General features: G+C 38.7%; 2 protein-coding genes across 2 annotated transcripts; one reads left to right on the top strand and one right to left on the bottom strand.

The window, feature by feature from the left end:
• The first annotated feature begins 595 nt into the window (after positions 1-595).
• On the top strand, positions 596-1,327 carry LOC104105840 (proteasome subunit beta type-6-like). Its single transcript, XM_009614245.1, has one exon. The coding sequence runs from the start codon at positions 596-598 to the stop codon at positions 1,325-1,327; it is 732 nt and encodes a 243-aa protein (XP_009612540.1).
• Positions 1,328-2,160: 833 nt separating this feature from the next.
• On the bottom strand, positions 2,161-7,515 carry LOC104105838 (importin subunit alpha-2-like). Its single transcript, XM_009614243.3, has 11 exons — positions 7,149-7,515; positions 6,473-6,569; positions 6,278-6,369; positions 6,049-6,180; positions 5,716-5,901; positions 4,760-4,923; positions 4,561-4,639; positions 3,547-3,675; positions 3,112-3,239; positions 2,649-3,021; positions 2,161-2,477 (listed from the first exon to the last, which is right to left on the bottom strand). Exons 1-10 carry the CDS (start codon positions 7,356-7,358, stop codon positions 2,652-2,654), a joined length of 1,587 nt encoding a protein of 528 aa, XP_009612538.1. The 5' UTR covers positions 7,359-7,515; the 3' UTR covers positions 2,161-2,477; positions 2,649-2,651.
• Positions 7,516-26,872: the final 19,357 nt, after the last annotated feature.

The raw sequence follows: 26,872 nt of genomic DNA, 5'->3' as shown, positions 1-26,872 counted from the left end.
AATACACGGTAATATAATTGTTGGGCTAAAACGGCCCAGAGTATGCTAAAACGGCTCAGAAATACTCTTCACATGACGTGATATTGTATACTTTGGGTCAAGCCCGCATGGATTTTCCCAAAAAATCTCACACCATTAACAGATCACTACACCTAGACTTTCAATCTTTTCGGTAACGCGTTCCAATGTGATACTTTATTCGCACACCCAACAATAATGCTTTCTTATTCCACACTGTCTCAACAATCGGCCAAAATTCCAAATGTCCAAATCATAAACATGAAAGGGTCAAACTAAGTAATTTGAGTTAGTAAGGATCAAAATATCATAATTATTAAAGTTGAAAGAACTATAATTCCATTTTAGGAAAGTCTCCATCTTCATAATCCTAGTTGAACTAGTATTCTTTTCATAATCCCACTTGAACTAGTAACAGAACTACGGTTCTACTATCCCATTTGGGAAATCCCCTGCTATTTCCTACTCCGAATCAAAGTAGTGAAAACTCTTATTATATAAACACCCATCGGTTTAATCCACCACACATCATTCTCATTACTTTTAGTTTGATCAATTTTTAATTAACACCTGAAGTATGTGCATCTTCATCATTGATTCCGACGAGTCCCACCCGTCAAAAACCACCACCACCACCATCGTCGGCGTCACTTACGACGGCGGCGTCATTCTTGGCTCCACTGACATAATCACACAGCTGACTGCGAATGTTTTCTTGTGTCACTGTGCACTTGGAGCAGATACACAAGTCCTTTTAGAAGATGCTCGCAACTTTCTTGATCAAGAAACTACTGCTACGGTTGCGGCCGAGATTGTTGGTATGGTATTATCTGCATATGACATTAACAACAAGAAAAATATGTTACAAACTGGTGTGCTACTTGGTGGATGGGACAAGAATGGAGGAGGCAAAATATATGAGATAGGTTTTAGTGGGGTGGTAATGGAGAAGTCTAATTTTGGTGTAGGAGGACATGGGGCTGTTGATTTGAATGATTTCTTGGAAAAAGAATGGAAGAAAGGAATGACTGAAGAAGAAGCTGAGCAATTGGTGGTGAAAGCATTGTCATTAAACAACAACATTAACAGCGCCTGTGGTGTTCAAACTGCGAGTGTAAACTCGAAAGGATTCACGACAGCTTTTCACCCTTATGGTACACTTCCTATTAATGCAGAGAAGTTGGAATTGGAGCATATGAATGAGAAGTACTTGGGAAAGTTGGAATTGGAGCATGCGAATGAGAAGCCATTGCTCGAATATATACGAGCACATTTACTTTTGTTACTGAACATCAATGAGGGACTCTAGATTCGTATGTTTCTAACACAATACAGTGCCAATCTACTAGTGACTGCAAGATTATGTTTAAATATTAATACCATAATCTTGATTATATATTATGCCACATATTAGTTATTTTCTTCTTTCTTTAATAAACAATATCCTTCATTAGGCGGCTATTCTTGTACTGTAATTCATTCAAGAGTATAATAATTTCACATTGGAATTACTATCATTTTTTAATTTTGTTGCGGAAGCGGGGTCTCACTACAATAAATCGCAGATCAGAGCTTTATAGATTATAGCAATTTTCATCGAGATTTTTTGGCTAATATAGTTACCACCTATTCAGTTAAAAACCTAATATACACTTACCCCGAACTTAAATTCTTTGTTAAATCAGAGTTCAAAAGCATATAGCACCAACCACAACAAATGTGTTAATTCGTTCGAGATTTAAATCAAGCCACAAAGTTAGACGTCTCCAACAATAGCCTTGATGCATTCAATGGAAGTAGGTTAATGAGGGAACTTGATGATAATAATAAGAATGGTTCGTCGAAATAATAGTAAGTTAGTAAACATTCAAATTTGTAGTTTTAAACAACTAGATTCAAATTTTCTACTGAAGACTGTTGTGTAATTCTTAGTCTGCAAATGAAGAAGCGATTAAAGATAAATCTTGCAACTGACAAAACCATCACGCAATTAATAGTTTTCGTCAAAAGGAACACTCCCAACCTTCAAAGGGAAGAACATGAGTAAAGAAATTGTTTGGGACTAAGTTGCAGTTGTTGTATAGAAATTACTTTCAATACTCAAATGCTACCAACTTTCATCATCGAAACAGACAAGGAAAATAATACTAAGATCTAAGCAATTAAATTCAACATCAAGAAGAGGTGATGCCAATAAATCATTTAAGTCGGGTGAACAAAGAATTTTAGGGAACGTAGCAAATTCCCAACAAAGGTGAAACGATAAAAGAACTTTGACTTAGCTATGAAGAAATAGGCAACGAGAATATTTGAGGATCCTTCATAGAGAATAGATTGAATGGCTAATGCTCAGGACACTAATATTGCTCCTACGCAAGCCCTTCAGCAATGCAAAACCTTAAACTGGAACCAGCAGAATCAGTTTTCACTTGTAGAGGTAATGCGTCACCCGAAAAATCCTGCAGTTGAAAATTGATGCTCCATGCTTAAAAAACAAAGATATATATATAGGAACATTATATATATCAAGCCACAAAGTTAGACGTCTCCAACAAAGTTAGACGTCTAGCAAACCACTCCTTGACCAAATTCTTAGGAACATTAAGGATAAAAAAAGTTCAGTTACAGACCTTTCAGTTGAAGTTGAATCCACCTGATGGTACAGAGACATTCCCGCCTCCAAACTGGAAACCCTGTTGGGGCGCATCACCAGGTGGCATGGTCTCATCATCTTCTTCCAACCAGTACGTCTCAAGAATCTTCACAGCCTTTTCATAAATCTCTTGATTGTCATGACTTTGAAGATTCTCTATTTTTTCTATACCTTCTGCATCATCAATCATTTGAGCATACACGTTTATATTTCCTGCCTCACCCAAATTCTCAACATCGCCAACCTTCAAAATATTTTCAAGCCCTTCAAGACAAACTGTGACAATCCTCGGGTCAGGACAAACTAGGAGATCACAGAGTGGTTTGATACAACCTTGACTTACAAGGTATCTGCAGGATAAGATACAAAACAAAATAAGGTCGTCTGAGTGTATGCCAGAAAAATTATGGTTCTAAGAAACCAGAATGTCAAATTCTTACTTGATCTGTTCATTAGTACCACCAGATGTGGCATTGGAGATTGCCCATGCAGCCTCTTTTTTAATATCAAACTCCGCATTTTGAAGCAAATTAACAAGAGGACCAAAAACACCAGCCTCAATTACACACTGCAGCAAGAAAGAATACTTTGACCGTGAAGTGCAGTTGAAACAATCAATATACATCTTCAAGTTAAAGGATTGCCAAAAGAGACCGCTAAATTTAATCCAGATGTTTTTTTGTTGGGGGTGTGGACGGAGGAGGGTGAGCGATGTTATACTGCTAGCAATTGTTTACCTGAATTTGTTGAAACAATCAATATACATCTTCAAGTTAAAGGATTGCCAAAAGAGATTGCTAAATTTAATCCAGATGTTTTTTTGTTGGGGGTGTGGACGGAGGGCGAGCGATGTTATACTGCTAGCAATTGTTTACCTGAATTTGCTCCTTGTTGCCAGCTGTAATGTTTGAAATTGTCCAACAAGCTTCCTTCTTTATACTTTTCTTGTGATTACCATTCAACAAGACCAAGAGACAGGGCAAAGCCTGATGATTGATGATACACTGAACGAAACAAAGAGATAATTGTTTAGTATTTAAAGAGAGAAGAGAGAATGTCCTTATTAATTAAAAAAAAATGATCCCTTATAGAGTTTGGGGTCCTAGTTAATATTACATAATCATTTATAACCACTTATAAGATGTCATATATATATATATATATATATATATATATATATATATATATAGCGTGCAACATAATAAAAGCACAGTTTGTCAACGGAATATCATCCAAAGATTCAGTAACATGTGAGGCAGCAATTGAGTTCAATGTGTTTATTTCTACAGCCAATTTCTTGAAAGTTCAGAAATTTCTGGTCTTCAACATTCTACACCTCTAATACATACATCAAGAAAAAAGAGTTTTATTGGAAGTTGTTTCACACATCACATAAACGGAAATACTATATGTTATTCATCCATGAGGTCAAGAAACATCAAAATATCTTTTATTCCATCGTCCCTGCTTTTAGTTTCCGACATCAGGTTAAGAGCATTTCAAGAGCTAAGAATAAAGAGAATGACTATGCACAAATTCCAAAGTAGATTAATGGGGTGGGAAATTAAAAGAAAGCAAGATAATAGTCAAGTGAAACTTGAAAACTCACTCTCACAGAAAAGCAATCAAACACTTCCCACCAGATGAGTATACCATCCTCAAAAATCAAAAATCTAAAAGGCAGTTGCAAAATAACAAATTAACCTAAAGTCATCAAGTAGAGAGGACAAACATAAATGTAATGCTGCTTGATGCAGATTCAACCATAGGAAATGAAAAAAAAAAAAAAAAACATACATTCAGCAATCATGCACCGGAAGAACCAAGGACTACTACGAACGCAAGGCAGACATTATTTGTATAAACTGAAAAATTATTCTAGCATATACCTGAGTTTGCATATCATCTCCGGTGACAATATTTCCAACTGTCCTTAGAGCAGGAATCAGCACCGACGGAGAAGGATGACTAAAAATATGAAAAACAATCATTAATGTCAGGACATACAAATGCCACCCATCAGTGAGAAAGATAATAATTATAGAACTCGATAACCCAGAAGTACACTAAAAAAATAAGGGTACTTACCCTAACAACTCAACCAGTCGGGGACATACTCCAGAATCAATAACAGCTTGAATTTTATCATTTGTACCATCGGAAAGATATGAGAGTGCCCAGCATGCATCAGTTAAAACTTCTTCATCGGTCGAATGTATTAGCTGTTGAAGAGCTGGAAGAGCAGGCCTTGTCTGTACATCCAGTTTACAAATTATGAGAGGCATAGCTTCCAGTTTCCTCAACATTTGTTCCTCATAACATGTTCGTTTCATTCATTTTCCAAATAACATGTTTCTTTTATACTTTGGATAATAAATTATACTCCCTCTGTTTCAATTTATGTGAACCTATTTCCTTTTTAGTCCATGCCAAAAATGAATGACCCCTTTCCATATTTGGAAAAAATTTACCTTTATGCAATGATTTATAGCCACACATATATATGTGCCTCATTTTACACAAGTTCAAAAGTCTTCTCTTTTTTATTAAACTTCATGCCCAGTCAAATAGATTCACATATCATAAAACAGCAACTTAAAAACATACAAAATTTGAAAATGAAATCGTAGTAATGCTAACATTATTCAAACAATAAATAAGATAGAAGTTTCCACAGCTTTTGTTCAGAAAACATATCTTTAGTTTTCGACAAAATCAGTAAATTATTAATTGCTTCAAAAAGAAGACTGTAACAGGTAAAATGCATCTAGGACAACCTGGTGGTTTGTTACAGTCTTGAAAAAAAACCTGCTTTGTCCAATGAAACAACTTCACCTTAATTGAACTCGGGGCATTTGCGTTTTATTTGTGATAAGCTATTAAGAAATGAGAGAAGGAACAACCTCCCACAGTATTACTTATGATAAGGGAAATGGAACTCCTCGCTCATTCCTCATCGGCAAGGACTAAGAATATATGACTACTGTTAAAAGTTTGTATCATTGATCACTGATCAACAAATAAATCAAGCGTTTAGGACACACCTGATCAAAAGAAGGTTGTGGCTTCCCTCTACAGAAATTTGAAAGTGTCCAAGTGGCATTTCTCAGCATAGATAGCTTGGCATTTGGGTTAAATTGGGCCAACAAGGGAGCCAAAGCACCACAGCTAAGGACTAGATCACGGCATTTTGGTGAATCACCAGCAACATTTCCTAGAGCCCACACAGCCTAAATGATGAAAAAATCATGTTGTCAGAACCACAAATACCAATGTTATTGCATACCTCAGAAGTATAATAGAAGAAGAGCAAGGACAAGACAAATCCATTATAAATAACTACGAACAAAATTTAATCTATTTTTTCTTGTGTATACCTGCTCTCGGACATCATCGCTAGGAGAACCAAGAAGTTTCACAAAACTTGGGACTGCACCAGAATCAATTACCACCTTTGTATGCTCAGATGTTCCAGATGCAATATTTGTGAGAGCCCAAGCTGCCTCAAACTGAAGTAATGTTGATAGATACAAGGAAACTCATAGTCAGACTATCTATCTTGCAGGACGATACAAGGATAATGCAAGTAGTGGAGGGGTTTAACACCTGAAGCTGTGGAAAGTCATCTCTCATAAGAAATTGAACAAAACGAGGAACTACACCAGCTTGAATTACTTCCGTTATTGGGGGACTCCTTTCTGTATAGTTATCAAAATCAAAAAATATGTCTACTGGGTAAGAAACCACCAGAAAACTCGGCAATAAAAACAGGAATATTTGTATCTACATAACAATGGTTACCGATTGAGAGCATTTTTCTGAAATAAGAAGTAGCCTCAAGCTGTACATTGCCATCTTCGCCCCAAACACCTGCAACCAATTGTGGTATCATCTCTAACTGCAAAACAAAGGCATTTGAAACAAACATCAGTAGCTACACATGAAGAAAAGAGTAAAATATATTTCAAGTATTGTAGATCGATACAACAAAACTTTGTCGCAAAACCAATATGTTCAATACGCTTCACAAAACCATGCAACTTCTTTCACATGCAGATATAAACAAACCAATGGATACTTGGAAGAAGTCACAGTCTAGTACAAAAAGAATATTCAAATCTATACAACACCTCACTCATCGTTTGGGCATATATTTACAAACAAGTCAACAACGACCAAACATAAACATTCAGAAACACTTCATAGCAAGTCAATACAAGTTTGTCAAAAGCATAACGACAACTCAACAGAAAAATCCTTATTCAATATCAATCCATGTTCAGAAAAATACTACTAGGAAAATCCTAAACTTCACCAAACAGACAAATACATGATGAAAATCAAGGAAATCATAAGTTAATATTCTAACTGACAATAAATAACAGGAAAGGTCAATATTCAATCCAATCAGAAACTTAATCTAACAGTAGTAGTCGATAAAACATAAGGAAATGAAAACTACAGATCTATTTTCCACCTTTTCGCCAGAGGTTGTCTGAACGGGAACATTATGTAGCTGATCCGGTTGAAGACCTTCACGTCGCTTCTTCTGTAAGCTTTCCTCTCTCCTATTCTTACGAATCTCAACCATGTTATCCTCTCTCCTACGCCTTCCTTCCTCCGCATCCACGGCTACCTTATACCGGTTCCGACGAACCTCCGTCCTCGCACTCGGTCTCAGCGACATTTTTGCTTCGGATGAATCAATAAATCAAGGGAAAATGTATATACCTAGAGCGGCACAGTGTGTGTATATATATATACGCACAACTGGAGCTGTGGGGCAGAGAAGAGAGTGATGGCGGAAGGGTTTTGGCTTTTGATTTGAAAAAGGGGAGAGAATACGAGGGCTTATATAGGGTTTGTTGAAGGTATAGGTGCCGTTGTGGAAAAGGGCACTATTTAAGAGGTATTTGCGGAATGAGGACTAAATTTGAATTTTGAAAATGAGGGAAGTGGGACGGCTCTCTATTAAAAGGAAGAAAGGTGAGCCCAAACATCATCGGATGTGTCTCGGCCCAAATGGGTAACGTGAGGCCCAAGTATTGTATCTGATCTGATCCCATGCTAAAACTTACAATGAAAAAGTACAAGAATTAACCCAAATAGCCGTTCACCAACCGCTTAAACTTAGGTACCAGAAAGTATTATATATATATATATATATATATATATATATATATATATATATAAAATTCATGTATTATATATATATAATCGTGTATAATTAATATATATGACCAAAAAAAAGTAAATAGTAAATATGGCCTGCTAAAGATCCATGAAATTAGGAATTTTTTCGTTCATATACACTATTTAAAACTTTATTACCAAAAATGTCCATGTTTAGTTCATTACCCGACCTAAACAAGTTTTATCTACAAAATATATATACTCCACCTTAAAAGGCTCTTAATCCATTATTAGTGCCTTCAATTAAGGGATTTAGTTACACCATTTTTCTTTTTTTCTCCTCTTCTCTTTCTTCTCTCCGGAATATTGGTACGGGATCCCTTTTGCGGCTGCTTTGAACCCTTGGGATCCATGAACAGATGTGTCTACTCAATAAACTATTCAAAGTTGTTTTCTTGTTACAAATTAATATTAGAAAAAGTGAACAAATATTTGTTTATTATAGAAGAAGATGACCTCACAAACATGAAAAAAAATCAAAGAATAACCACAAGAGGTTTCAGTGTTTGGTCAATTGCTCTGAACTTGTTCCATTTACTGTAGTAGTATTCTTTACCTGTGAAAACCGTATAGAATTTTAGCAAAAGTTCTGATGTTGATAAACCTGCTCCTTGGCCTTTCGAGGCAGAGAAAAGGTTCACATTGAAACAAGGACGAAACTGGAAACCAAACAGTCAAATCCCGTGATTGAGCTTAGGATAGGTAATGGAAAGTCATTAATCGAACAACTCAAAGTTAGGAAATTTATTTTAGTTTAACTCAAATTTATTTTTCTAATATCAATGTGAATATTTTTCATACAATTAATTATATATTATACAACTTATCTACAACTTATCTGCAACTTTTACATATTATTTCTACCCAGTTATATACAACTATAATATTATACCACTTAAATATAATTTTTATACAAAATTTATACAATATGTCTTTTGTATATTTTGTATCTGATTTATACATAGTAAAAACAAAATTCCATACAACTAATTATATATTATACAACTTATCTACAACTTATCTACAACTTTCATACATTATTTCTACCCAATTATATACAACTACAATATCATACAACTTAAATACAATATTGTTCAACTTTCAAACAATATTTAAATAAAAATATATATAAACAACAGAATACAATTTACCTACAATTTTACTACAACTTTACTACAATTTCGTAAGTATAATGTATATCATGCCTTCTTCTTCTTCTTCTTCTTCGAGTTTCATTCTGAAATTCAGCAAAAATCAAGTTTAATCTTCACCGAAACACTCTCAAAATTGAGATATAAACTCCAAATAATATTCTCAATTGTTTGCAACAACGCCCAATCCAAACAAATAATATTTTTTGAAAACTCAAATTCGAATTCAAAACTTCAAAGCTTTTTAATGGCTGTCAATGGTGGAATTGATACTCTCTTTTCCTTTGCTCTATATTACTGAAATTAGGGATTGAGAGATAGAGAGAGCGCAGGAGAGAGAGAGAGAGAGAGAGAGAGAGAGAGAGAGAGAGAGAGAGAGAGAGACGGAGAGAGAATAAGGATGAGAAATAATTGATTCCTAATATAAAAGGGATACTCATTTAATTTCTAAAGTGTATATAATTGGTAAATTTGTATATAGGATGTAATTAAATTGAAACTTGAGTAGGGAGGGTAATAAAGTTTCAAATAGTGTATAAGAATGTAAAAATTCCATGAAATTAAGCAAAAATTTGTGCAATCCAACATAGATTAAAATTTAAGAAGAATTAACCAAAATAATCGCTCACTTAATCTTTTAAACTAAAATAAGCGGTATATATATATATTCGGCTAGATTAAGTAAATATTATATACAGTTGCTTATCAACCATTTCCCTTTTAGGCCTTAAGAAACCGAACCAAACAGGTTTTAAAACTTTTTCTGTGTTTTCAAATCAGAAGAGCACCTTCTAGTAACGATTAGTCCATCATGGACCACGCCCTATTTAATATTGAGGAAAATGTTCCCTTTTCAAGGTGTATCCACTGTATCATATAATCCAAGGTATTAAAATACTTCTTCAAATGAAATAATTTGAATTTACAAGGGATAACCATGCCTCTACTGACCAATAGAAATCGGTGCGACCTATTTGGGGAGATTTATTTTTTACATAAAAACGAAAAATGTCCGGACTAAACATTTTCTCTTGTCTCATTTATTTAATGGTATACCCATATTCTAAAAAATTTAAATCCGTCTCTATACGAGGCTCCTTGTGTTAGATAAATTCAAGAGCTTAAACGAATGAGTTGAGGTTAAAGTTTAATAAGTTTTAAAAAAATAAAGTTCAACTAAAAGTGTTGATCATGACTTACGAATAAGCCTGGAGTAATGCACCTAACCTAGCAGTTGTTGAGTGGGACCGAAATTTTCTCTTTATCCATTTTTATTCTTATTTTTGCTTTTTTTAGCTTGCGAAAGTTATTTAATCAGTACTTCTAGTTCAGGCTTTCAACACCAAGTTGATAATCACTAGATTCATTACGTTAAGTCACAATCGCAAAGCTCATTTCAAATAGATTAAATCCAATATGAACCTGTCTTTGTTTACATCACTCACCTAATCCATTAAATTAAATTCAGATGGCATAAGTGAGTTAAATTTAAATTAATCACTAGATTTAATGCACACATATATACATTGGATGGTATATACAGGTAATTTTTTACCATTTAAGTATTTTCTGAACGAGTTAAATCATAATCTATTTTCTGAATCAATCAGTTTGGTGCTTCGAAATTTACTATTCCATGTATAGTGTTATCCCCGTCAATATTGCTATATTTGTAAATAATAATTCTGCAAAATATAAGTTATCGTAATGAAACAATAAATAATTCGAGCCCACTGAATTCACAGTGTTTCCTTAAGGAATTTAATCCCCTCCTAGTACCCAAGGTAATGGATTATTTTCTCCTAGGATAGAACGAATCACACACTGGTATAGCGGTACTCCAAACCCCAGTGTTTCAGCGAACACAAAGTTCGGTAGCAAATCACACTTACAGTTGCTTTGTTTGAAGTTAAAACAATGCAGAATGAAGGAGTAGATACTCAGAAAATCGTATGGAAATACTGAGAGGAAGGAGTGCAATGTATAGCCAAATCTGTTGAGCGATTTCAGTTTATGTCTTGTGTGTTGTGTGTCTTTCTTCAACAGCTGCTGCACATATATATAGCAACCAGTGTTGAAGAAGAACAATCGTCCACCCTCCATGGTGGAGCAAGCATTAGCTTGTTTGTGGAGCAAGCACAATCATGGTGGGAAGAGCATTAGGCGGCTGCCTTGTGGTCAATACACTGATTGAAAAATATTCGTTACAAATGCGGATAATCTTACGTTAATATTTACTATTAACAAATAAATTTGGTCCAAAAAATTAATCAATCAATCGATCATTTGACCAAATCCAAATCCAAATCCAAATCCGAAGCCGTAGCCGTAGCCGAAGCCGAGCCGAGCGAGCGACAACGACGACGGCGCGAGGCTTGCTTTCTTCTTAACTCTTTAAGAGTTACAAGAAGAGCAATTATATATATACCCACCAAAAATCTCTTCCTCTTCCAATATGGGACAATGTCTCATTGTCAAGAGGGGAAAACTTAAAATTTTACTCAAAAATTTTATTTTCCCTCCATTTCCCATTCACCCTCATTTTAAGACTATTTCATCTTAAAAACAAAAACCTCAACAATCCCCCACATGAATGGGGAAGGGCTATATCACGGAAGTATGCATGGAAAAACTGTGTGATTTACAAGCAAGGATTAATCGCATCTGGATAAGTAGGTTTCCCTTTGAACTTTCCGTAATAAACTTATGTCGGATATACTCGGTCAATCGGTAGATTTGATATCTTTGAACCGTCGATCTTTGGTGTATACCTAGACAACCATAAGTCACACAATCAACCCTTAACCGTCTTTAGTTCTCATTGTTGTGTTCGTTTCAGCCATGAACACCGCCTGGTTTCATAAGTGCGTAGAGAACTGGCCTTACAAAGTTCTCCTTGAAGCGGCTAACACTTCACACTTACATAGGTGATTCCTAAACGTGTCATCATGTAGATACACTAATTGATATACCCCGTATCAAATTTAAAAATTATTAAAAAGCCTTAATACTTTATCCTTGGTACTGAACATTGTCTCATCACGAGAACGGACTAAAATTTTATTTGACAATGTTGAACCGTCATTAATGACTTTGTTTGATCTCCTTGAACCTAGATCTTGGGATCTCCAGTCTTCTAGGTAGAGTTACCGCCACAATGACTTGTTCTCGGCCATAGCCCCATTCCCCTTGATAATTTCTCAACTACCTCTCTAGTTAGGCCTTTTGTAAGTGGATCCGACACATTATCACTTGACTTTACATAGTCAATCGTGATAATTCCTCTAGAGAGTAATTGCCTAACGGTTTTATGTCTTCGTCGTATATGACGAGATTTACCGTTATACATAACGCTCCCAGCCCTTCCAATTGCCGCTTGACTATCACAATGTATGCATATTGGTGCCAACGGTTTGGGCCAAAATAGAATGTCTTCCAAGAAATTCCGGAGCCATTCAGCTTCTTCACCGGCTTTATCTAAGGCTATGAATTCAGCCTCCATTGTAGAGCGGGCAATATATGTTTGTTTGGACGACTTTCAAGATACCGCTCCTCCACTAATAGTGAATACATATCCACTCGTGGACTTAGAATCAGTTGAACCGGTGATCCAATTTGCATCACAGTATCCCTCAATCACCGCAGGGAAATTACTGTAGTGCAATTCAAAGTTCTGGGTATGTTCTAAATATCCCAAAACTCGTTTCATTGCCATCCAATGAGATTGGCCTGGATTGCTCGTATATCGACTCAGTTTACTTATAGCACAAGCTATATCTGGTCGTGTACAATTCATGATATACATTAAGCATCCCAACACACGAGCATAATCCAATTGTGATATGCTTTGGCCTTTATTCTTTGCTAATGCAAGATTCACGTCAATTGGAGTCTTTGCAACTTTAAAGCCCAAGTGCTTGAATTTTTCAAGTACTGTCTTAATATAATGAGATTGTGACAATGCCAGACCTTGAGGAGTCTTATGGATCTTAATTCCCAGAATTAAATCAGCAACTCCCAAGTCTTTCATATCAAACTTGCTATTAAGCATACGCTTAGTAGCATTTATGTTGGCAATGTCATTACTCATTATCAGCATATCATCCACATATAGGCAAACAATGACTATGTGATTTGAAACATTTTTAATGTATACACATTTATCACATTTATTTATCTTAAAATCATTTGACAACATTGTTTGGTCAAATTTCGCATGCCATTGTTTGGGTGCTTGTTTTAGTCCGTAAAGAGACTTAACAAGTCTACATACCTTCTTTTCTTTACCTGGAACCACAAACCCTTCAGGTTGTTCCATGTAAATTTCTTCCTCCAACTCTCCATTTAAGAATGCCGTCTTAACATCCATTTGATGAATTTCAAGACCATACACTGCAGCTAATGCTACTAACATCCGTATGGACGTAATTCTTGTAACTGGAGAGTATGTATCAAAGTAGTCTAGACCTTCTCATTGTCTATACCCTTTGACTACGAGCCTTGCCTTGAATTTATCAATAGTGCCATCATATTTGATTTTTCTCTTAAAAATCCATTTAGAATCCAAAGATTTATTTCCAGGAGGAAGATCAACCAATTCCCATGTATGGTTGTTCAATATGGATTCTATTTCACTATTGACTGCCTCTTTCCAAAACAATGATTCCGAAGAAGTCATAGCTTCTTTAAATGTTTGAGGCTCATTCTCCAATAAGAAAGTCACAAAATCTGGTCCAAATGAAGTAGACGTTCTTTGACGTTTACTACGTCTTGGATCCTCCTGATTACATGTACTTTCTTTTGTTTCTTTCCGAGGTCGTTTAGATCCTTCACCAAACGACTCACATTCCTTTTTATATGGATATATATTTTCAAAGAACTCATCATTATCTGATTCTATAACCGTATTATTATGAATGTCGGAATTTTCTGATTTATGAACCAGAAATCGATATGCTTTACTATTTGTCGCATATCCTATGAAAACACAATCAACAGTTTTCGGTCCTATCTTTACCCTTTTAGGTTTAGGAACTTGCACTTTTGCCAAACACCCCCACACTTTAACGTCTCCACGCTACTGTATACATTATACAGATTATCATCCAGTCCGCTAAGAATATAATTCTTGCATAAAAAATCAGAATGCTTCCACGCTTCAATCACGAGAAAGCGTTCATTCTCTGGAGTTTTATCTGACAGATCAGGAACATCTTCCTTGATGAACTTCTGTAGACATAACGTAGTTAAGTAGAAGAACATCTTCTGCTGCCAGCGCTTGAAATCAATCCCGGAAAATTTTCCGGGTTTTTCTGCCGGTGGCAACGCCGGTGTTCGGCTTGTCGATGCGTTGGCAGTCACCATCGGAATAGCTTGGTTTTCGCTTTCAGTCGTCATTTTTTCTGTAAAAGAATGACACAAACAAACGTTTAATACACATTTTCAAACTGGAGTAAAAAATCACGTAGATTTTAATCTCCAACAAAACGCCACGAAGGCTTTACTCTCCAAAACGGGAGTACACAAAACCACAAAGGTTTTAGTTTGCAGAATAATAAGAATAACACAAATACATAAAGAAATATTAAATTCCTTAAGATTGTTATCCCCGTCAATATTGCTGTATTTGTAAATAATAATTCTGTAAAATATAAGTTATCGTAATGAAACAATAAATAATTCGAGCCCACTGAATTCACAGTGTTTCCTTAAGGAATTTAATCCCCTCCTAGTACCCAAGGTAATGGATTATTTTCTCCTAGGATAGAACGAATCACACACTGGTGTAGCGGTACTTCAAACCCCAGTGTTTCAGCGAATACAAAGTTCGGTAGCAAATCACACTTACAGTTGCCTTGTTTGAAGTTAAAACAATGCAGAACGAAGGAGTAGATACTCAGAAAATCGTATGGAAATGCTGAGAGGAAGGAGTGCAATGTATAGCCAAATCTGTTGAGCGATTTCAGTTTATGTCTTGTATGTTGTGTGTCTTTCTTCAACAGCTGCTGCACATATATATAGCAGCCAGTGTTGAAGAAGAACAATCGTCCACCCTCCATGGTGGAGCAAGCATTAGCTTGTTTGTGGAGCAAGCACAATCATGGTGGGAAGAGCATTAGGCGGCTGCCTTGTGGTCAATACACGGATTGGAAAATATCCGTTATAAATGCGGATAATCTTACGTTAATATTTACTATTAACAAATAAATTTGGTCCAAAAAATTAATCAATCAATCGATCGATCATTTGACCAAATCCAAATCCAAATCCAAATCCGAGCCGAGCGAGCGACGACGACGACAGCGCGAAGCTTGCTTTCTTCTTAACTCTTTAAGAGCTACAAGAAGAGCAATTATATATATACCCACTAAAAATCTCTTCCTCTTCCAATATGGGACAATGTCTCATTGTCAAGAGGGAGAAACTTAAAATTTTACTCAAAAATTTTATTTTCCCTCCATTTCCCATTCACCCTCATTTTAAGACTATTTCATCTTAAAAACAAAAATCTCAACATATAGAAAGAAGTTAAAAGAACATGAGACGCGGAGACGTCATTGATCACGTGAAGTTCAGAATGAAATGATGTGGAAAGTAGATAACCAAGATAAAAAAGTAGTCCGGTGCACTAAGCTCCTGTTATGTGTGAAATTCAGAGAAAGGCCGGACCACAAGGGTATATTGTATGCACCCTTACCCTGCATTTTTGCGAGAGACTATTTTCACGACTTGAACTCGTGACCTCCTGGTCACATGGTAGCAACTTTAGGCTCCCTTCAAAGAACCAAAGATATTTTTTACTAATTGAAACAGAAACAAAAAGGTAAGCAACTTGGCTAAATTTAGCAAAAGAAAGGAATATAAAAGAAAGAAAAAGGAAAGAGCTATTCGCATTAAATGACATTTGCTCACCTCCTTCATAAGCCCGCCCCCTCATCCACTTACTTTCGGAATTTTTTGTTGATAACTACGTATTCCCCATTATTGTTATTTTTTATAAACTATTATTCACAGAAAATAAAACAAGGATTGGACATTCCCCTCTTTCATTTCTAGCTACATCTGTGCCACATGCTATGTCGTGCTTGTACATATAGATAATTGAGGCGGATACAGTATATTGTTGCCAGGTTCATCTGTTCATATGAACCGGCGATATTTTCGACCCTGAACAACAGTCAATATAAATTCATAATTTCAAAAGTACAATGGGTTCAATATTAATAACCGTAAAGACTAAACACATAGAATTTAAATTATTTATTGTTTAGTTTCATTTTTGTGAACAAGAATCTGTATGGTGAAATTTATATACTTGAAAGAATGGTGGGGACTGGAACTTGCAGAGTTGCAATTTTCAGGTCACATCATTTTGACATGTTGTTAGTTGTGGGCCTTGTGGTCAGGACATATGGTTTCGGATTCATACCGAGAAAGATCACATCATTTTGATGTGTTGTTAGTTGTGGGCCTTGTGGTCAGGACATATGATGGTTTCGGAGCGCAAAATTGAGCACTTCACATACCGAGAAAGACCAGAACATCGAGGACTTCAGCGTTAACTAAATTACTCTTCTTTCTTTTTTAAATGAAAATTATTGATTTTCAGATTCATGAAATAGTAACGGTGAAAAAGAAAATATATTAATTTTTTTTTGAAGTGCTAAATATTTTTAGACGGATACCTTTTAAAATGTTTGTTTACCTTAAAAATTGAGTAGCAATTAAATTTATATTGTGGTTTTAAGGATATGTGATTTAATCCAGTATCAATTGATAAACAACGAATTGAATAAATAAATTGGACAATGAAATGAATCAAACCGATCTGCAAACAACACCTCGACCTCGATTCGAGACAGTCTCAAGGCTAGTTAATAAGAACAATAGAGGATGGAACAAACAATGATAAACAAAGAAAACAGCGTATATATATATTCTTCTCAGTGAATAATAATTCCCTCACAAGTGAATGAGATCCCTCTTTATATAATAGAGGAATCCTAAATAAGGTACAACTCTAATAACGGAAGTAGATCCCATGATTGGCACTAATAACTGCTTTGATTTGATCTGTTCCGGAATTTCCGCCGTGATCTTCGACCGGTTACTGATATCTCGCCATTCCGTTATTACGCCTTACTCGACGTCAGTCATGCTTGATCTTGATTGTTGATGGCCTCGATCTCATAGAACACTTCGATCTCTAGGCTCGATGTTCTATCTTCGAGCTCGAGCCCGATCTATTATGAGGTTACCCTCAGGGCAACTCCCCTGCCAACGAAATCGGGTATGCCCGATTTCGACCATATACAGATAGTCCCCTCGTTTTTTGGAGTGTAATGAGAAAAAATGAATTTTGAGATTTCGATTTAATACCTCGATTAATTATGACGTCAACATCGTGACGTAAGCGACAGAAGCGATTGAAGTGTCGTGTCTGCATAGTTCCCAAGGTCATTAATTAACGCCAGTTGATGGTCGGCCACTAATGCTTTCAAACCATCAAAGTGGCTATTATAAATAGACCGCCTTCATAATCTTCTCAAACTTTACTTTCAAACTTCTTCTAATCTTCAAAAGCTCTTCTATTCTCTTCAAGTTCATCAACTTTGCCGATTTCCGTTTGCCAATCTCTTATTAAAACACAAATTCTGCCTTCTTCTTAATTAAATCTCATATAGCAATGGAAAAAACATCAAAGACCATTCCTTAAGAGGAAAAGGCTTCCTCATCGCGGTCGGCCGTTGACAAAACACCGGTGGAGCCACGTATCGAAGAGTGCATCCCCAGGCCATGTGAACTCACTTCCGACTTTAAAGTCGAAAAACCCTCTTTGGTTCCTGGCCGATGCGAGCCCATGTCTAGATACATCTGTTCGATATCCGAAGGCGATCTCGAGCATGTGAAAAAAGACTGTCACTGGGAGAATAAAGAGGTGGTGATTCCTACCCCCGAGGAGGACATCACTACTTATGTGAAAGGGTTCTTAAGTGTGTATACTTACCCTTTCACACTGGGTTCCGTCGATCCTATCATAATCAACTTCTGCCACCAATACCGGGTAACCCTAGGCTAGATCTACCTCTCTTTTTGGCGCATTGTCATTTTGCTCAGATTCTTCTTGAGCAGGGTCGAGGGTGTGTCTTTCACCCTCGATCATCTCATTGGGCTATACAACCCCCATCTTTATCGGGGCGTACTGATAAGGCTTCAGTGTTGGGCCACAAAGGTGTTGTTCTCGAGCATAGACGAGGACAAGAATCGAGGGTGGATGGGCCGGTTTGTTCGAGTCAGGACCTCCGACTTAATCCCGGCCGAGAAGATGCCATTCCCCGAAGAATGGAACATGAAGCGTAAGTAGAACCTCACCGATAACGTTTGATTACTTGTTATGTTTCCTTTATCTCTTCTCATCTATATTCTTCTTTATGGTGCAGCTTCCCCCTGGTTTCCTGGTGCAGTCCCCGACCTTGCAGGTTGGGTTCGACAACTGGTTTCAACCTCTTCGTATGCTGAGCGCTCGTGGCGCGATTTGGCCAAGGGTCGATGGGAGGCCAAAAATCAAGGTAAGTTCCACTGTCCGTGTTTGATGCTTTTCAGTAAAATACTTATTTTTAACTTGATTTCTTCTCATACAGGTCTTGGAGATAATGTCTTCATGAGGTTGCCTCCCCTCGGGGAAGGGGAGGCCCCGAAACCGATCAAAGACAAGAAAAGGAGAAGGGCCTCGACTCCAGATACTCCAAAGTCCAAGAAAAGCAGGGCTCGCATGTCAAAGACTGATCCTTCCGTTCTGTCTGCCGATATAGTCCAAACGCTATGAGATAAAGACGAGGATGAGGAAGATGCCGACTGCTTGCTGGTGGCTCGGAAGAGGGGAGGCATCGAAGCTTCGAGAACTGCTGAGTCGATGACGGTCGAGGAGGTTCAGCCGCAGATCGAGGTGATCTCGGGGGAAGGTCCGAGAAGGGTCCCTGAGTCATCGGGTGTTGATGATGCCTCCTGCGGTGATGAGCAACCGGCGGGTGTGCCCGAAGGGTTTAGTTCTGAGGCCCTTCAAAGATAAGAGAATACCCCAAGTGACTCGCTCGGGGCAATTAACATCTATGATTCGCTGCCCGGCCCCACGTTCTCTGAGGGGCAGTTTCTGGATGCCCGGTTCATGGGGACCCTGATGTGGGGACGGCCCCCGAAGGGGATGGTATATTTCGTGGCTGCTTCGCGGGGGTCGATGATATTCCCGAACTGGACGCATCACTCATTTTTGATAAGGCTCAACGGCTTTTGAACCAAGTGAGTTTTAGCCCATGTTACCATGCTTGTGTTTGTTCTTATTTCTCTAAGTATGATTTTCTTCCTTTCTGTACAGGCTACAACGCTCCATCGAGAAGCGTCCTCCAAATACCGAGCTGAGCTGGCCCGATGCGAGGCCGATCTCAAAAATCTTACGGAGGAGTGAGACGCCCTTAAACTCCTCTATGTGCACAAAGAAGAGGAGATCATGAGTATTCGAGCCGAGCTGGCAAGAGCTCATCAAGATCAAACCGAGCTCATTGAACGGGTAATGTAAATTTTTGGGAGCTTGTTTTGTATTAACTTAATATTGGCGACTAACACTTTGATCCTGCAGGTTCAATAGAAGGCCGAATTGGTTGAGCAGCTTCGTGAGGAGGCCAAGATGAAAGAGGCAGAGACTTTGGGGTGGAAGCAGAACATGGACCGTCTCGCCTCGGAGAAAGAAGCGGTTCGGGCCCAACTGTCTTCGGTTGAGCGTCAACTCCAAAGTGTGAAGGAGGAGAACTTGGCCCGAGCCTAGAAGGTTGAAGAGCTCAAGATTCGGTTGGCCGCTGAGCTTGCAAGGGCCACATCCGAGGCAGAGGTGCTCGTGGCCTCATACCGAGCTGACGCCGAAGCCGCTAACACTCAGGCAAATGAAATTTCTGACGCTACTGAGGTTAGATTGTCACGTGTTGCTGGACATGCTAGGTGCCAGTCTTGAAGAGAGACTCTTGAGGAGGTACATGCTCGTGGCTTCGACCTCACGGCTGATATCGAGAATGCGAAGGTTTTGGAGGACGAGGCCGGAGTTTTGCTTTCCGATGAAGAAGACTTTGCGAGTGGAGGAGATGAAGATGAAGCTCCCGAAGCGGACTAGGCATTTGGGATTTTTTTTCTCCTTTTGTTTTTTTGTTTAAGACCATGTGTGGTCTTTGTAAATACTTTGCATATATGAAAGATTCCTTTTCTTTCCGTTTCGTCTCCGATTTCTGATTTATGATAAATTCTATTTTGCATTTGCCTTGTGAAAGCTTTGTTACAATCGGGTTGTTGTAGCCTCTATAATCGAGTGAGCAATAGCTCGAACTCAGAGTAGAACAAACCCTTAGGTTTTTTAGTTAAGCGAGGGCGAGTCCCCGAGCTTAACAATATGTTCGGGATTTTGATTTCGGACGGCTTAATCGAAGCCGTAATTGTACTATTTTTATAGCCGAGTTCGAGTAAGTTTCGAACTCACAAACTCACAGTAACAAACCCCTTAAGGTTTTATATCAAATAATGATGAATCCTCGAGCTATATTCAAGTTAATTTTATTTGAGCTTGGAATAATGGAACCCTTAGGTTCGAATTGAGTGAGAACAAAATCTCGAACTCTAAGTGTATTGGCCCTTAGGCTCTTTAGATTGGGCTGATATGGCCTCTAAAAGATGGCTATTTTTCCCCTTTTTCGGCTTAGAAGACTTAGTAAAAAATTTCTTTATGCCTTAACACGTATTCTTTACCCATTAGATTTTTTGAGGTTCGATGTCAATTGAAACCCCTTTGCTTTTTGTGCCTTAGCACGTTTGTGTTAAGATAATTTGATACCTCTTAAGGTTTTTCGAGGGCTGATTTTATCGAAGCCCTTTTGATTACTTCCCGAGGGTAGCCTTTTTTAATCGGTTTTTCAAAGAATTCGGAGGCCTATTTTTATTGCGGGATTCGGACTTTTCCGAGCCGCCTTAATTTGACCGTAGCCTTTGGGTATGCCTCTTGGGCTTATTTTCCAATAACACTTCGAACTTGTTTGAAGTGTTAGTCCCCGAGAATGATGGCCTTGGACTGTAGATCGAGGGGTGACTCTTTGAGGTCTTATGAATTTGAGTTTAGATTACTCGAATATGTACGACTGTACGAGGTATATTTGCACTTGGCCCTTGAGCTATTTCTCACAAAATCATAAGTATGGAGCTTGTATAGTAGAAAATTTTCTTTGAGATACAAGATATTTGATATAAAAAGAATGCTTCTTTATATAATTTATACATGCGTACATGTTTTACCATCGGGGCTCGACTAATCTATACGGACACGGTTCATTCGACCGTTTGGCCTATTATAAAGTTTCTCTATCGAGACCCTTTGACACGAAGTATTTTCCTCGAAAGTGTAACATCAGAGGGTGATGTCACCCAGTATTCGAGGTTGATTGTAAAGAAGCCTTGGATACTGTTGAATGGTCCTCAGGTAGCACATAATTGTTGCCTCGTTAAAAACCTCACCGGAAAAACCCACTTGGGACAAAAACCGATCTAAGGGAAAAATAGTGCAATGCGTGCTTTAAAACCTGAGGTCTCGATGTCTTCAATCGATCACCTGCAGTGAGTTAGTGTCGAATATATAAATGAAAAAAAGGAATAAAGTCATACCTTAGCAATAATACCATTTGAGAAGCGATATGTTCCAATTATTTGGCAGTTGTTCGCCGTCCATCGTGCCAAGCTTATGAGATCCCTTTCCGACGATGTCGAGGATTTGGTAGGGTCCTTCCTAATTTGGGCCGAGCTTCCCTTCATTAGGATCTCGAGTATTGATGGTGACTTTCCTCAGGACTAAGTCCCCGACTCTGAAGTGGCGAAGGTTGGTTCTCCTATTGTAGTATCTTTCGATTCGTTGCTTTTGTGCAACCATTCGAACGAGTGCGGCTTCTCATTTTTCATCCAATAATTCGAGGCTAGTATTCATAGCCTCGTGATTTGACTCTTCTGTTGTATGTCAAAACCTGGCACTGGGTTCCCCGACTTCGACTGGAATCAAGGCTTCAGAGCCAAATACTAAGGAGAACGGGGTTGCCCCCGTACTAGATTTTGACGTTGTTCGATATGCCCAAAGGACTTCAGGTAGAATTTCTCTCCATTTACCCTTAGCGTCGTTCAGCCTTTTTTTTAGGTTTTGAATGATAGTGTTGTTCGTCGATTCGGCTTTTTCGTTTCCACTAGGGTGATACGGCGTTGATAATAACCTTTTTATTTTCTGGTCTTCGAGGAATTTCGTCACTTTACTGCCGATAAATTATTTTCCATTGTCACACACTATTTTGGCAGGTATCCCAAATCGACATACGATGTGATCCTAGATGAAGTCTATAACCTCTTTTTCTCTCACTTTCTCGAACGCATGTGCTTCAACCCATTTAGATAAATAGTCAGTCATAAATAAAATGAACTTGGCTTTACCTGGGGCCGATGGCAGAGGGCCGACGATATTCATCCCCCATTTCATGGATGGCCATGGGGATAGGACTGAATGATGTTGTTCTCCGGGCTGATGGATCATCGGTGCAAACCTTTGACATTTATCATATTTTCGAACAAACTCCTTAGTGTCTTTTTCCATGCTATCCCAGTAGTATCCTGCTCTAATGATTTTGTGAATCAGTGATTCGGTGCCGGAGTGGTTCCCACAAGTGCCTTCATGGACCTCTCTTAGAACATAATCGGTGTCTCCTAGCCCAAAGCATACTGCCAATGGTCCATCGAATATCCTTCTGTATAATGTTCCATCTTCAGCCAATGTGAATCGAGCAACTCTAGTTCATAGGGCCCTCGACTCTTTAGGGTCCGATGGGAGCTTTCGGTTCTTCAAGTATTCAATATATTTGTTCCTCTAATCCCAAGTTAAGCTTGTAGAGTTTATCTCGGCATGACTTTCCTCGATCACGGATCTCGAGAGTTGGACGACAGTCCCCGAGCTGATCTCATCTTCCTCGACTGATGACCCCAAATTTGGAAGTGCATCGGCCTCACTGTTTTGTTCTCTAGGTACATGTTGTAAAGTCCATTCCTTGAAACGGTGCAAAGTTACCTGCAGTTTGTCCAAATACCTTTGCATTCTATCCTCTCGAACTTCGAAGGTTTTGTTTACTTGGTTCACCACCAGTAAAGAGTCACATTTGGCTTCAATGACTTCTACTCCCTAGCTTTTACCTAGCTCGAGACCTGCAATCATGGCCTCGTATTCGGTCTCATTGTTAGTCAACCTAGAAGTTTTGATAGATTGCCTAATAGTGCTACCCGTGGGCGGCTTCAAAACGATGCCTGGCCCGGACCCCTTCACATTTGAAGCATTGTCTGTGAAGAGGGTCCATACCACCGATGATGTACCTGATTTTAACAAGAGTTCCCTTTCAACTTTGGGTACGAGGGTTGGCATGAAATTGGTCACAAAGCCCGCTAAAATTTGAGACTTGATGGCCGTCCGAGGTTGATATTCGATATCGTACCCACTGAGTTCGACGGCCCATTTGGCCAATCGGCCCGATAGTTCGGGTTTGTGCAAAATATTACGAAGTGGGTAAGTGGTTAATAAGCATATGGGGTGACATTGAAAGTATGGTCTTAACTTTCTAGAAGCGTTTATCAGTGCAAGTGCCAATTTCTCCAAGTGTAGATTTCTAGTTTCTGCTTCTCCTAAGGTTCGACTTACATAATAAATGGAAAATTACGTATCTTGCTCTTCTCAAACTAGAACACCACTTACCGCGATTTTCGATACTGCCAAGTATAAGTAAAGTTTCTCATCTGCCTTTGGAGTGCGAAGCAGTGGTGGGCTTGATAGGTATCGCTTCAATTCCTCTAATACATGTTGGCATTCCGGGGTCCAGGCGAAATCGTTCTTCTTTTTGAGTAGAGAGAAAAATCTATGGCTTCGATCCGACGACCTCGAAATGAATCGGCCTAAGACAGCTATCCGTCCAGTTAGCCTCTGCATGGCTTTTACACTGTCCACGACGGTGATGTCTTCTATGACCTTGATTTTATTGGGGTAGATCTCGATCCCCCGATTCGATACCATGAAGCCAAGAAACTTGCCCGTACCGACCCCGAAAGCACATTTCTCGGGGTTGAGCTTCATGTTGTATTTCCTTAAAATCTCGAACATTTCCTGCAAATGAGCCAAATGGTCCTTTGCGCGCAGGGACTTAACTAGCATGCCATCAATATAAACTTCCATTGATTTATCTATTTGTTCTTCGAATATTTTATTTACTAGGCGTTGGTAAGTAGCTCCTGTATTTTTTAGCCCGAAGGGCATTACATTATAACAATATGTTCCATACTTAGTGAAAACATTAAGTCTTTTCTTGGTCTTTCGGGTTCATTTGGATTTGATTGTACCCGGAATAGGTATCGAGAAAAGTAAGGATCTCTTGGCCGGTTGTGGCATCGATCATGCGATCGATGTTAGGCAGTGGAAAAGAATCTTTGGGGCACGCCTTATTTAAATCCTTATAATCTATACACATCCTAAGTTTGTTCCCTTTATTAGGGACTACAACTACATTGGCTAACCATTCAGGATATTTTACCTCCCGAATGGACCCTATTTTGAGAAGTTTAGTTACCTCGTCCTTTATGAATGCATGCTTTACCTCGGACTGGAGTCTCCTCTTTTGCTTCACCGGTTTGAACCTAGGTTCCAGGCTTAGCCGATGCTCGTTATCTCCGGTGGGATCCCTGTCATGTCTAAATGGGACCAAGCAAAACAATCTATGTTATCAATAAGAAATTGAATAAGCTTTTTCCTGAGTTCGGGACTCGATCAATATAATCTGTTCCAGCTCTTCGATCATTGATTTGGTAGCGTCAGAATCTTCGGGAACAATAAAAGTTCGAGGGGTCAAAAAATCCTCATCATCTTCTTCTATTTCCTGCCTCACTGACTCGGTCGAGGCTGGTGGCTGTGATTGCTATTTGACTTCCTGTTTACCTTTGATGCTCGACCTTTTCGAGGTTGATAGTGTCGATATCGGCGTTACCTCATCGATCGTAAACATTTCCTTTGCAGCATGCTGCTCCCCGTATACTATTTTTACACCGGACGACATCGAAAATTTCATCATTTGGTACAGAGTCGAAGGGACTGCCCTCATATTATGGATCCAAGGCCTTCCGAGTAGGGCATTATACCTCATGTTGCCCTCGATTACATGGAACTTGGTATCTTGAATGGTTCCAGCCACGTTCACCGGTAGAATAATCTCCCCTTTAGTTGTTTTACTGGCCATATTGACGCCGTTTAAGACCCGAGTTGCGGGCACGATTTGATTTTGTAGGCCGAGCTGCTCCACGACCCTCGATCGGATGATATTCGCCTAGCTACCTGGATCCACTAAAACACGTTTAACTTGAACTTTATTTAATAAGATAGAAATTACCAGAGTGTCGTTGTGGGGCTGAGAAATGCCTTCTGCTTCTTCTTCGTTGAATGATAAAGTGCCTTCGGGCACATAATCTCGGGTTCGTTTTTCCCTAGTGATTGATGCCTTAGTGCGTTTGAATATGGGTCCATGTGGGATGTCGACCTCATCGACGATCATATGAATGACATGTTGGGGTTCCTCTTGTTCATTTTTCCTATTGGTGTCCCTTTTTCTGAAATAATTCTTGGCTCGATCGCTGAGGAACTCTCGAAGGTAGCCCTCACTGAATAGACGAGCTACCTCCTCCCTTATTTGCCTGCAATCCTCGGTCTTGTGACCATGCGTGCCATGATATTTGCACATCAAATTTGGATTTCTTTGGGAAGGATCGGTTTGTATGGGTCTAGGTCACCTAGTATCTTTGATCCTTTCGATTGCCGATATAATGCCCGATGCATTGATGCTAAAGTTATATTCCGATAATCGAGGTGCCTCTGTGGGATCGACATACTTGTCAAAACCATTTTTTCTCATAAGTCCCCGAGAATTCTGTCCTCGATCACTTCTTCGATCATTCTGAGCGGTATTGCATCCTGAACCATTGTTCCTTCGATCTACGGTATATGGTTGATATCGGTCTCTGTTCGATCTTGGCTCCCTGTCAACATCCCTTTGATTTTTAACTACTGCCATGTTTGGATGTACTGAACCAGAAGGGGCTCCTAATTGGTCGTCCTCGACCCTGATCTTTGCTTGATATCGATTGTGCACATCTGCCCAAGTTACAGCTAGATACTAGATCAAATTTTGTTTCAACTGACGTGATGCTATCGAACTCCACTCGTTCAACCCTTGGGTGAAATCTTGAACGGCCCAATCATCTGTGACCGGTGGCAACTCCATGCGTTCCATTTGAAATCGGGACACGAACTCCCTCAGCACTTCATTATCCCTTTGTCTTACCTTGAGGCTAGTTAATAAGAACAATAGAGGATGGAACAAACAGCGATGAACAGTGATGAACAAAGAAAACATCGTATATGTATATTCTTCTCAGTGAATAATAATTCCCTCATAAGTGAATGAGATCCCTCTTTATATAATAGAGGAATCCTAAATAAGGTACAACTCTAATAACGGAAGTAGATCCCATGATTAACACTAACAACCGCTTTGATTTGATCTGTTCCGGGATTTTCGCCGTGATCTTCGACCGGTTACTGATATCTCGCCATTCCGTTATTACGCCTTACTCGACGTCAGTCATGCTTGATCTTGATTGTTGCTGGCCTCGATCTCATAGAACACTTCGATCTCTAGGCTCGATGTTCTATCTTCGAACTCGAGCCCGATCTATTATGAGGTTACCCTCGGGGCAACTCCCCTGCCAACGA

This window comes from Nicotiana tomentosiformis, chromosome 1 (assembly GCF_000390325.3).
Source record: "Nicotiana tomentosiformis chromosome 1, ASM39032v3, whole genome shotgun sequence".
Lineage (NCBI taxonomy): Eukaryota > Viridiplantae > Streptophyta > Magnoliopsida > Solanales > Solanaceae > Nicotiana > Nicotiana tomentosiformis.
Note: the sequence above shows the minus strand (reverse complement) of the source record. Positions and strands in the feature narration are given on the sequence as shown.

Bases quoted from the DNA above. Each gene is read 5' to 3' on its own strand.
- LOC104105838 (XM_009614243.3), bottom strand. From the start codon at position 7,358: ATGTCGCTGAGACCGAGTGCGAGGACGGAGGTTCGTCGGAACCGGTAT. The intron at 6,181-6,277 runs GTGTTAAACCCC...ACATTACTTCAG, and splicing joins ATGACTTTCCACAGCTTCAG to TTTGAGGCAGCTTGGGCTCT. The intron at 4,640-4,759 runs GTAAGTACCCTT...TCATATTTTTAG, and splicing joins CGACTGGTTGAGTTGTTAGG to TCATCCTTCTCCGTCGGTGC.
- LOC104105840 (XM_009614245.1), top strand. From the start codon at position 596: ATGTGCATCTTCATCATTGATTCCGACGAGTCCCACCCGTCAAAAACC.